This window comes from Elephantulus edwardii, unplaced genomic scaffold, assembly GCF_000299155.1.
Source record: "Elephantulus edwardii isolate Elephantulus edwardi_28Jun2011 unplaced genomic scaffold, EleEdw1.0 scaffold00273, whole genome shotgun sequence".
In the NCBI taxonomy this organism is placed as follows: Eukaryota; Metazoa; Chordata; class Mammalia; order Macroscelidea; family Macroscelididae; genus Elephantulus; species Elephantulus edwardii.
Window position 1 is genome coordinate 936,835 of NW_006400023.1, and position 12,416 is coordinate 949,250.

The following is a 12,416-nucleotide window of genomic DNA, read 5'->3' on the forward strand; positions in this document are numbered from 1 at the left end:
ACTTTAGTACCCCGACCAATGGGCTCACCATGGTCAGCACGAACTGTGAAGGAGCCCCCAGCTGACGACTCCCAGGCCTACTGCTCACCATCATTGTGTTTTGTGATCACTACCACTTTCTCTGCCACCAGATAGGCAGAATAAAAGCCAACACCAAACTGACCAATCATGGAGATGTCTGCACCAGCCTGCAGAGCCTCCGTAAAGGCTTTGGTACCAGACTTGGCAATTGTTCTCAAGTTATTTATGAGATCAGCCTTGGTCATGACAATGCCTGTGTCCACAAGAGTCAAAGTACGTTCCTGGGGGTTAGGGATTATGTCAATTTTCAGCTCTTTCCCACTGTTCAGCTTGGAAGGGTCTGTCAGGCTCTCATAGCGAATCTTGTCCAATGCATCAGAAGCATTAGAGATCAACTCTCTAAGGAAAATTTCCTTGTTGGAATAGAAGGTATTGATGATAAGAGACATAAGTTGGGCAATCTCTGCCTGAAAGGCAAAGGTCTCCACCTCCTCCTCGCCATGGTGCACTTCCTCAGGCATCTTGATGAAAAGGGTTCCAAGTACCAAAGAGGCGAGGGCAGGGTCTAATAGCAGGCCGCACAAGAGCCGCCAGCTGCGCGGGGGTGACTCAAGAGCAGGTACTAGGTTTTAAGATTCCAGATACTCTGCTGGAGAAGGAAGGACAATCTCCTCCTGTTCAAGTCGGATCCAATCCGACAGTACACACACACACACACACACACACACACACACAATAAATAAATTAATAAAAAATCATAAAAGTCTATAGAAAAAATCTTCATGAAAAGGGTGAGAATGTAGAACAGAATTTCAAATTCTCATGGGATTTAGATTTTCTGGAGTCATAGAGGTTGAATGACTCTCTAAAACTACTGCCCTGAAATTAATTTTAAATGTTAAAACTTAAAATACTCCCTGACTTCTTTATAAAATTAAACCATAATTTAGCTTAATAAAGAATGTCAGGCTCAAGTATTATAATCTTTCAAAGAATTATCTATATGAGATAAAATTGACAACGTGAATTCAAATGTTTCAATGGGAAATATAGAGGACAGTGACTTTAAGATACTGTTGTTGTCAGGTATTGTTCAGTCAAGTGCAATTCATAGCAATCCCCTGAACAACAGATCCGAACCCTGCCCTAATCTGTGCTATCCTCACAATCTCTGACATACTCAAGCTTACTTGTTGCACCCACTGTATCAGTCTACCTGGTTGAGGGTCTTCTTCTCCTCCAATATCTCCACCTTTCCAAGCATGATGTATCTCCCCAAGGAATAATCTCTCCTAGCAACATACCAGAAGTATGTGAGACAAACCTTTATCATCTTTGTCTTGAGCACTCTGGGTGCACCTTCTCCAAGATATATTTGTTTGTTCTTTTGGCAGTCTATGGGATAGTAATTTCTTTTCTCCATCACCATTGTTCAAAGGCATCAATTCTTCTGTCAGTCTTATTGTTTAGCTCTCAAATACATAGTGATTGAAAAGACCATGGCCTAAATCAGGTACACTTAAGTTCTCAATCTGACATCATTGCTCCTCAATAATAGAGAGGGGTCCCTGACTACATATTTGCCTATTGCAACATTTCTCCCAATCACCTTCCTGACTGACTGTGTATTATTGTGGGTCCAAGCAAAATGAAATCATTGACAGTTTCAATCTTTTCTCCATGTATCATGAAGTTGCCTATCAGTCCAGTGGCAAGGATCTTTGTTCTCTTGATGTTGAGATGCAATCTATATTGAAGGCTGAGTATTAAACCTTCTGAAACATACACTTCAAGTTCTCCTCACTTTCAGCAAGCAATGTTGTGTCATCTGCATAACATAAGTTATTGATGAGTCTTCCTCCAATCCTGATGCCACATTCTTCTTCATAGAGTCCAGATTCTCTAATAGTTTGCTCAGCATACACATTAATTATATATGGAGAAAGGATACAACCATGATACACACTGTTTCTAATTTTAAACAGTGTTCTCTTTCTTGGTTTCCATAATAGATCTAGATACAGATCTATTGGTCTAGATACAGGCTTTGCATGAGCACAATCAAGTATCCTGAAATTCTCTTTCTTCTCAATGTTACCCATAACTGTTATGATCCACAGAGTCAAATGCCTTTGTGTAGTCAATAAAACACAAATAGACATTCTTCTGTTATTCTTTGCTTTCAACCAGGATGCATCTGACATCAGCAATGACATCCCTGATGCTCCGGCCTCCTCTAAATCCTGCTTGAACATCTGGAAGTTCTCTGATTATGTACTGTTCTAGCTATTTTTTAAATTATCTTTAGCAGTTTTTACTTGCATATGATGTTGCTCAATAATTTCCGCATGCTGTTATATCATCTTTCTTGGGAATGAAAAGAAATATGAATCTCTTCCAGTCAGTCAGCCAGGAAGTTGTTCTCCAAATTTCCTGGCATAATCTGATGAGCATGTCCAGGGCTGCATCTGTCATTTGTAACATGTCAACTGGTATCCCATAAATTCCTGGGGCAATATTTTTTGCTAATGCATTCAATGCTGTTTGAACTCCTTCCTTCATTACCATTGGCTCTTGATCATATACTGCTTTCCAAAATATTTCAGTCAGCTAATTCTTTTGTGGTACAATGATTTTGTATATTTCCTCCATCTTCTTTTGATGTTTCATAGATCATTCAAGATTTTTCCCCTAAATATTATAACTCAAGGTTTGGGCTTGTTCTTCAGTTCTTTCAGCTTCAGAAATGCTGAGAGATTTCTTTCCTCTTAATTCTCCAATTCTAGGTCTCTGAACATTCCATTATAGTAGTTTGCTTTGTCTGCTCGAAATACTTTTTTAAATCTTCTCATTTTGAAATCTTAAGATACTAGTGGTAGGATAATGTGAGAAAGAATAGTGAGAATGGTAGCTCAACTTGACCAACGTCAACAAATTACACATGTAGAAATTCTTGTAATGGTGTATCTTTGGCTGTGTATACTATCACCAACAGTAAAAGATTTTTAAAATGGAGTTTCCATTTGTTTAGTATCTCAGGCTCACTACTACCTCTCCTCAGCCTGATTGTTCCCATTTCTCCTTTTTCTCTTCAAAGAGAGAGTACAGTAATATGCATGCTTATTCCTAAGATCCTCAAACCATGAAAGTGCCTTTTAGAAGCAGACTGAAATAGTATTTTTTATTATCTTTTAAATTGATTTTTAATGGAAGTTTACAGAGACTTAGGATTTCCATTCATTCATTGTTGCACTTTTCTCTCTACCCATCCCTCTCTCAAATTAACTTTTCTTTTTGAAAAGTAAAAGAAAAAAATCTTTCATTGTTATTCAGTCCTTCCTCTCAAGTCCACTCTACTATGCCACCTTTGTTCTGGACTCCTGTCATGACAATAATATCTAATCATATATCCCTTTTAAACAGCTCTCTCTCTCTCTCATGTTTCAATGTAGTTTATATTATATAACATTTTAAAAATAGCATATCTTGGGGAAATTAAGGTTCTGCATACCTTGTAAGAGATCCGTGCCGCCCCTCCCCCCCAATTCTGCCTGTGAACCAGGAGAACAGAGCATTGGGAACACTGAGTCACCTGGTATCTCTACTTTTGTACTTTTGTCACATGGCTAAATGGGCCCTGTATTTTAAACACATGATTGACACCCGTATATCAGGAGTGGGTCAAGTAGAGTCCATCCTATGGGCAGAGAGAAGAATCAGGTGACTATGATCTGGCAAACAAAAATGTAATTCTGTCCTTAGGTTTTAAAAAAGAAAAAAGTCAGCACCGCCCTGAAAATCCCTCGAAACTATAACCTGCAAATTCAGTACATGTGCGACAACATCCCCTCTTGTATTTCCTCTGGGTGAATCTCAATCCAAGATTTAACTGAAGGTGCTGGAAGAAGGAAATGAACACCAGAAGGCCAGACGGCAGAGAAGGAGGGGTGACCAAGCCTGGTGGTGATGAATCAGGTCATTAGCCCTGAGGGGGTGTCTCCGTCCTAACATATGCAATTAGAGGCCCAATAAAAGGTTCCAGAGGCTGCAGAGAGCACTCAGCCTACACCTAGCACCTCACCCACTCTCTCCTGGACAAGGTAAGTCGCACAGACTCTGAGCACATTTAGGTCTCAGCTGCTGCTGGAAAAGGATTCTGGGGGAAATCGCCTATAATCTGGGTCTACTCTTATTACTGATACATATGCTTAAGGAAAGAATGTATTTTATATATATATATATATCTCCATTCTAGGAACTTCAGCCATCCAAATGCATTCTTTTTGCTTATGAAACAAAAAGGTATCTTATTTAATATATCTATATATCTATATCTCAATCATTTGGTTGACATCTACATCGACATCAACACTACATGGGACAATTGAGACATGGGACTCAAATTTATTGAAAATAGGTCAGACTGAGGAGTCAGTCCTTTATTGGCTTTATCAGGGAGGTGAATGAGCCATAACGTCTTGGTAAAACATGTTGCTTAAGCCTGTGTGTGTAGGGATGGTTTTATGTGATTTCTTTCTTTTACTAACTTGAGAAGTTAGACTATGCTAAACATAAGAAGATGGACTGAGCTAAGTGGGAGGAAAGCAGGAGACTCTTCCATAAGCAGGAAGGCTTGACCCTATCTGTAGGCTTCATGTGTGCTTTTCAGTACATATTCTTGAGTTATTTCCCCAGCTTCCCAGGCAATAAAACTTTCTCTCAACACATGAATTTCACTGTTTTTCAGGTAGAAGTCTCTTCTAATACCCACTTGGGCTAGATCTGATCTCTGCAATGCTGGTTTAAGATTGTATCTGGAGTTCTGAAACAATATTTAGACCCTAAAGAGAGCAGGTGATGGGTATGCAGTTCAAGAAGGAACAGAAAGCAGAGTCTTTGTATTCCTTTCCAGAAAGACATTTGCTGGTAAATGGGTTTTGTTTGTTCTTCCTCACAGTCTCTCCCGAGTGTCTAAAGATGCCTGGGCTCCTGAGAAGCGTCCTCAGTGTTATTGAGATCTTCCACACGTATGCCCAGGAGGACTGCGAGGGGATGATGCTGACCTGCAGGGAGCTGAAGCAGCTCCTTCAGAGCGAGTTCGGGGACATCGTTCAGGTGAGGTGTTCGAGGGGCTATAGTGACCCTTCCCTGCTTGCCCCTTCCTTTAATTCAAGTAAGATGGGCACAAGTGAGCTCTGTCCATTTTATGCTTGGTTATCAGGACAACTGTCATATCTTTCTCCCCCAGAGCAGCTAATGAGTTCAACCCCCAGACAGTTTGAATGGTGGCTGAACACTTAATCACTGAACCATCAGGGCTCCTTTACTTTTTTAAAGAATTTAAAATGTTGCATAATATCAGCAAGTTACATGTTAGTTAAATAATAACAGACCCTGTTGTTGTTGTTGTTGTTGTGTACTGTAGAGTCAGAACTGACCCATAGCTGACTCTCTGGAAGATTTTCAGGGGCAGTTAATCACATGAGAGGAGATTGTCCATCCTTCTCATGCCCTCGAACTGTGTCTGTTAGGGATTGCAGAGCAGCTTCTTGCCACTAGGCCATAAGAGCTCCCAACAACAGATCCTAGTGTAGTAAAAATAATAATTTTACCATTATTTGCTGATGACATACCAAGTCAAGCATCAGGCTGCTAAATGAAAGGTCAATGGTTTGAACTCAACAGCCTTTTCAGAGGAGAAAGGAAGGAAGTTTGTTTCGATAAAGATTTATAGCCTCAGAAACATGATTAGGGCACTTCTACTATGTCCTGTAGAGTCATTGATAACAGGTCAGTGGGACAGGTTAAGAACTCACTGACTTTTGAACAATATCTTTTTAGTCTGTTTCCTATTCTGCACAATTGCTCAGTTGATCTTATAGAGAATATGAGGTTTTCCTCACTGGGACTCTAGCAAAATAGACTTCTTAGAGGAATCATGAGCCATTGTGCACCGAAATGCAACTCACATGTGGTATAAATGCTCCTACAGAGTCAAAGCTCTCCGTATTAGTTTCTTAGAAGGGTCATAACTAATTATCACAAACTAGGCTACTTAGAACAGCAGAAATATTCTCTCACAGTTCTGAAGGCCAGAGGCCTGAAATTGAGGTGTCTGCAGGGACATGCTCCTTCGGAAGGTCCTCAGGAAGTATCCTTCCTGCCTTTTCCTTGCTTCTGGTTGAGGGCAATCTTTGGCATTCCTTGACTTAAAGCTGTGCCAATCCAATTTCTGTTTCCGTCTTCATGTGATCATATTCTACCTGTATGTGTCTATGTCTATCATAGCATTTGCCACTAGATTTTTTTATCTATCCAATTCTTCTTTGACTTCAATTTAAATAATTATATCTCCAACATCCCTTTTTAAAATATTTTTACAATCCATTTCTAAATACATTTATATTCTGGGAAATCAAGTAAATATGAAACTGTGGGGGGTGGGGAGAATATTGAACCCAATACACTATTTGATGAAAAATAGCATTCAGAATCAATGTCATTCTTATAATTGTGGAAATGTCAACAGATGCTGAGGAAGGAGGAGAAGGAAAGGATTCTTGAGAGACATAGAGAGACTTAGAAAATTTCGTTACAAATGAATAATCATTTCTTACTGTGTTTCATGCAGCCACGCGTCATCCATGCAGTGGAGAAAAGTGTGGACCTGCTGGGGATTGCCAGTGAAGGCATCAGTTTTGAAGAATTTATCCTTGCAATGTGTAACCTGCTGAACTACTGCTACATTGAAATACAGTCATTAAATTTGGAACGTGAGCAAGAAACTAAATCAGAGAAGAAAAAGCCAGATAATGTGGATCTCGATGCAACCAGCAGAAATGGCCAACAAAGAGAGGAAACTCCCTCTACTCAAGATAAAATAGTGCTTCCTTCATCTCAACTCAACCCTAAAGAAGGGGGACTAGTTGAACCCCGTAGGGTGGACCCACAGGACGAATCCAAGGTTCATAGTGTGCCGGAAGAAGAACAAAGCAGCAGTCCTACAAAGGGGGAAGGATGGGACAAGGAGATTCTCAGAGAAGAAGAGCATCAAGCATGGGAGCAAAGTGGTTCTAAACCAAGAGGTCAGTTGGAAGAGCAGGAAGGAAACTTCGGAATCCAGGGTTCACTAGCAGAAGAAATAGAACAGGGATCATCTGAAGATCATAAAATTGCAACAGAAAGCAGAATTAAGGAACATTCTAAAACACAAGAATCATCCCTGCAAGCAAAAAGTGAGTGTAATTCAGAGCATGCTGACCTGCCAGAGCAAGTTGATGGTAAACCATCTCAGACAAAGAGATCAAATGATTATATGGACAATGGTAGATTATCGGAGACTCAAGAACCAGAAAAAGACACTGACAGGAAATCACATGAGTCAGATAAATCAACTGAATCTGTGATCGATGGTAAAGTAGCTGAGGTCGAGGAACTAGGAAAAGGTGATGCTGATAGGACATCATTGGAGACAAAGTATTCCCCTAAGTCTAATGATGGTGATACAATATGTGAGACCCAAGAACAAGAAACAAAAGACTTGCCAGCCCAAAGTGATAGCAGAAATATTTCAGAAACAAAAGATGTTAAAATTGAAAGGAATCTGGAGAAAAATTGTGAGACTCATGGAAGAAAAGGTCAGAAAGAAAGGGAGAGGGAAACTCAGATGCCAGATCTGGAAATCCAAACACAGGAGGAGAAGTATCAGGAAACGCAGGGACCATCAGAAGAAATGGATGCTGCAAAAGAGTCTGAGACCCGAGAGCCAAGCAGCACAGGAACAACAGATCAAAGTCATTCTGAAATGGAAGGAGAAACGGTCCCAGAAAAAGATGTAAGATCTACTGAGAAAGGCACAGAAGAAGCACTTGTGGACAGCAGAAGTGACCCTATAGTAGAAGAGACACTAGGGGCAAGAGAAGGAACACAACAGTCAGCACTACTTGAGAGCCAGTCTGGAGAAAAAAATAGGAATATCATCAAGACTCATGACAGGCCAATCAAGGAAGATGACAGCCACCAGGGAGAAGATCTAGCGCCATCAGTCACACAGAATGATGAAGGATCTTCTGAAATCCTGGCTCCAGAGGAAGGTGATGGCAGCTCAGAAACAAGTGACTTGCCTGCACAAGAGTATTTCCAGAGTCAGAAAGACTCACAGAGAGAATCTATGCAAGAAGACTGCAATAATGACACAGATTTCCAGAAACAAACAGTGCAAGGTGAGCAGTGCAGAGATGAGGAGGCAGTTGAGCTGGCAGGCAAAGGAGAGGCTGAGCAACTCACAGAGGAACAGGAAGTTGGGAGCCAAGACTCAGAGGCCAAAGGACAATCCACAGACGGACACCCAGAGGCACAGCAGCCCAAAGCAGAAAGTGAAAACAGAAACCCTGCAGAGATTGAGACCCCAGGTGTCCTGGATGCAGACTGCAGTGATCAGCTTCCTGTAGTACAACAACCTGCAAAAGGAAACAGCAAGAGTAAACTGAAAGGCCAGAGCTCAGATACCAAAGAAGAAGGTGGAGCACCAGAGATCCAGGAAACTCCACTTGAAAATCTTCACGAGGACAATTCAGGCTTCCCTGAGACAGAGGAAACTGCATCATTACAGGAGGAAGACAAAAGTCCCCAGGAGCTCACAGAAAATGATGACCAACAATATCCAGGCAAAATCGGATATTATTCACCAGTCTCCCAGCCAGGCCTTAAAGAGAGCATGCAGAGGAGCCAACTGCCTTGTTCTACCGAGAGGGATTCAGTCCAGCCGAGCCCGCTATACAATTACCTGCAGGAGAAGATTACACAACAAACAGACATAACCCAAGAAGAATATCAAAACGAAGCTGAGCCAGAGCAGCAATCAGGCCCGGAGCACAGCACAAGTCAGTCAAGGGTATCCCTCACTGGTGAGATCCCCGATTCTCCTGACCACAGCCAAGAATTACAGCAGTACACTAGGGACCTTCCATCTGATGAAGCTCCCACCAATCCAGAGCAGACATCAGCTCCCCAGGCCCTGGAAGACAAGCAGGGTCATCCTCAGAGAAAAGAACCACTATCACCACGGGGAGTGAGCGACACAAAGCAATGAATCAATCTCGTTATACCAGGAGACAGAGCTTCATACATCTCAACACTCCCCAGATGTCTTCCATTCTCAGCCACCCCCTCAACAGTAACACAATGTTCAGATAGACGTTAATAATTCTTTATCCCCCTCCTTTTTTTTTTTTTTTTAAAAATTTTTTTTTTTTATCCCCCTCCTTGACCCTAATAAAGGATTTAGGCCGAAAACTACCACCGAACACCTGTGAAATCCTGGAAATCACCACCAAACATCTGTGAAATCAAACAGATACAATCAGTAGAAATTCTACCATAAGAATTCTACCTCCAAGTGCCAAAATGAGCTCTCTCATGAGACAATCTCAATTTACTTTTCACTAAAAATAGAAAAACCCTTCCCCTTCAACAAGTGCCAACTTATTTTTTTCCACTTGATTCACTGGCTTCTAAAAATGTAGTGGCATGACATTACGAAAATCTGCATATTGTCTTATAATAAAATATCATTCATTCATAAACATAGATTATTCTGCTTTATTACATTTCCTACAAGGATAGTAAGTTTATCTTAAAAATGTATCCCTCCAAATATCTTCAAATATCAGCATAAATTAAACTAACTATGATTTTCTAGCACCTCATTAAAGTGTAAATGGAAATTTGGTAGCACAGTGGGTTAAGCATTGGGTTGTCAACCAGAAGATCAGCAGTTCAAATATACCAGCTGCTCCAGGGGAGAAAGAGGAGGCACTCACTCGACCCTATAAAAAACTTTCCCCTTGGAAACCCTAAGGGCGAATTCCACGCTGTCTTTCAGGGTTACTATGAGTCAGAATTGACATGACAGCTGTGAGTTTTGGATTTTTTGTTTTCATTAAAGTAAGCTAATGACTCTTTATGAGCGCTCTGGTGGCCTAGTGGCAAAAAGCTGCACTGCAGTCCCAAAGGCAGGCAGATAAATGCTCCTCCCATGATTCTGAAAACCCACCCAGGGGAAGGGGGTCAGCTATCGGTCAGTTCCAACTCTATGGTACGCACAACAAAGATGACTAGCTCATACACAGGCACTACAAAATCTAGGCCATGGATTCACTCATTCATTTATTTATCCTACAAATTAAACAACTCTCTTAGTGTCTGGCTCACATAAGCACTCAGAACAACAAGAATCAGAATAGGCAATAATTGGAATAACGAGAAACAGAGGTAAACATGAATCTAAAGTATTCTTGATTCCATCCAATAAGTCTGTAGATATTTGTCCATATGTTTGGCTGATAATATTGTATTAAATTGGGTGATAAGACAGTCTAGTGATAAATTTGTTTTGTTGAGTCTTTTCTCTTCCTTCTTCATCCTCCATCTAGACTTGGAGACGTTTACCAAAACCAAAAATTATCATAGAAATTTTTAGCTTGGGGGGTTTTGGGGTTGTTTTGTTTGGGTTTGTGTGTTTGTTTGTTTTACCCCCTCCGTTCATTTTTTTTTAATTGAGATTTTAATGAAAGTGTATAGAGAACTTGGATTTCCATTCATTCATTTATTATTGCACATTTTCCTCCCTGTCTTACTCCCCACCCCCAGTTTGTTTTTCTCTTTGGAAAAAAAATTATTTCATTGTTATACATTTATAAACCCACAGTCCACTTTACTATGCAGCTGTTATTCTGGATTTATGTCATGCCAATAATACCTAATCCTATATTCCTTTTTTTTTTTTTACAGTTCTCCCTCTCTCATCTGTTTCAATGCTGTGTACATTATTAATCCCCCTTTTTTTTTCTTAATTTCTTCCCATCCACCATGTCAGTTCAAAAATATGGAATGCTTCATGAATTTGCATGTCACCCTTGTGCAAGGGCCATGCCAATCTTCTCTGTATTGTTCCAATTTTAGTATATGTGCTTCCGAAGAGAGCACAGGTTTTTTTTTTAAGACTATAAAGGGAGCTCTGGTGGCATAGTGGTAAGGAGTTTCACTGGCACGGTTCAAATTCACCCATCATTATGTAGGAGAAAGAAGGGTAATCTCCTCCCATGCAATTTATGCCTCTGAAAATCTACTGGGAGGTCAGCAATGGATTGATTCTGATCTGAAGATACATAACAACAATAAAGAATAATGTCTTTAAGTTACAATGATTCAGAAAGTGAATAAAATGGTCTTTACATAGTGATTCCTGAAAACAAAAACCACACAATACTCATCTCTCATTGTATTCCACCTTCAAGGCTCAATTTCTTTTTATTCAACTGTTAACTTTTCCAGAACCTAAAACCCTTATACATTCTCTGTAGCTAACATTTTCAGCTTTGCTCACTATGTCTCTAGATGAATGAATGTTTTTGTGTGCTGTCCAATTACTTGCAATCAGCAGAAGTCCTAGGACAACCCTATAGAATTGAGTAGAACTGACATATAAAGTTTTGCTGGGCTGTAATCTCTCCAGGAACAGATTACCAGGTCTTTTCTCCCAACAAATCACTGGTGGGTCCAAATCACCAATCATTCAGTTAGCATCTACTCACCTAAGCCTGTGCCAGAGTTCCTCATGAACAAATTGTTGTTGTTATGTGCCATCAAGTCTTCTGAGACACATAGCGACAGTATGTACAATAGCTTTAAACTCTGCTCTATCCTGAGCCAGTATCACTGACTTCAACACTCCAGCCCTCATTACCCTAGTTACCGTGCCAATCCATCTCATCTGAAACCTTTATCTCCTGCATTGTCCTTTCACCCTTCCAAGTGTGATATGTTCTTCTCCAGAGACCGGTCCCTCCTGGCTTCATGCCCAAAGTATGTGAGATAAAGCTTCAAAAGCCTCCATTCCATCTTTTCAAAATGTCTAGTTTTCTTAATTTCAAGCTATGTACATTCTTTGTTTCAATTATTAAATGATGCATGTCATTATTTTTCCTCATTTCAACTGACTTCCAGTCTGTATTCTGTCACTACTACTATAACTATTCGTATTCCTCTACTATTCATAGAGCTTTCAGAGTCCTGCTATTTAAGAAGTGGATGGCCAATCCTGCTTCCTAGTTTGGGAGTTCTACTAACACCTGTCCACCATGAGTAACCTTGTGGCATTTGAGACACCAGTGGTATAGCTTTTATCAAAGCAACTCACCACAAAACATTTTGGGCAATATATTGAAGAACCTAGAAAGCATCAAAAGAAAATGGAACAACTACACAGAATCACTGCATCAAAAAGAACTGACTGGCACTGAAAAACTTCAGGAAGTACCATATAAGCAAAAGCCAACAATAATGAAGAAGGAAATAGAAACTGAATTGAAGGCATTGGCAAAAAATAAGGCCCC

At 40.3% G+C, this 12,416-nt stretch overlaps 2 protein-coding genes across 2 annotated transcripts in view; one reads left to right on the top strand and one right to left on the bottom strand.

Moving 5' to 3' along the window:
• LOC102873747 (heat shock protein HSP 90-beta-like) overlaps nucleotides 1-542 on the bottom strand; it is a 2,146-nt gene extending 1,604 nt beyond the window's left edge. Inside the window, exon 1 of the mRNA XM_006900138.1 lies at nucleotides 84-542. Coding sequence (XP_006900200.1) covers nucleotides 84-542 — 459 coding nt within the window. The remainder of the gene's footprint in view (nucleotides 1-83) is intronic.
• Nucleotides 543-4,998: 4,456 nt separating this feature from the next.
• TCHHL1 (trichohyalin-like 1) lies at nucleotides 4,999-9,112 on the top strand. The gene is made up of 2 exons (XM_006900139.1): nucleotides 4,999-5,136; nucleotides 6,653-9,112. The coding sequence occupies exons 1-2, from the start codon at nucleotides 4,999-5,001 to the stop codon at nucleotides 9,110-9,112; spliced, it is 2,598 nt and encodes an 865-aa protein (XP_006900201.1).
• Nucleotides 9,113-12,416: the final 3,304 nt, after the last annotated feature.

What these genes read in the sequence shown, in the direction of transcription:
- TCHHL1 (XM_006900139.1), top strand. Translation starts at nt 4,999, where the DNA reads ATGCCTGGGCTCCTGAGAAGCGTCCTCAGTGTTATTGAGATCTTCCAC. An exon ending in AGTTCGGGGACATCGTTCAG is followed by an intron (nt 5,137 to 6,652) that starts GTGAGGTGTTCG and finishes TGTTTCATGCAG; the next exon opens with CCACGCGTCATCCATGCAGT.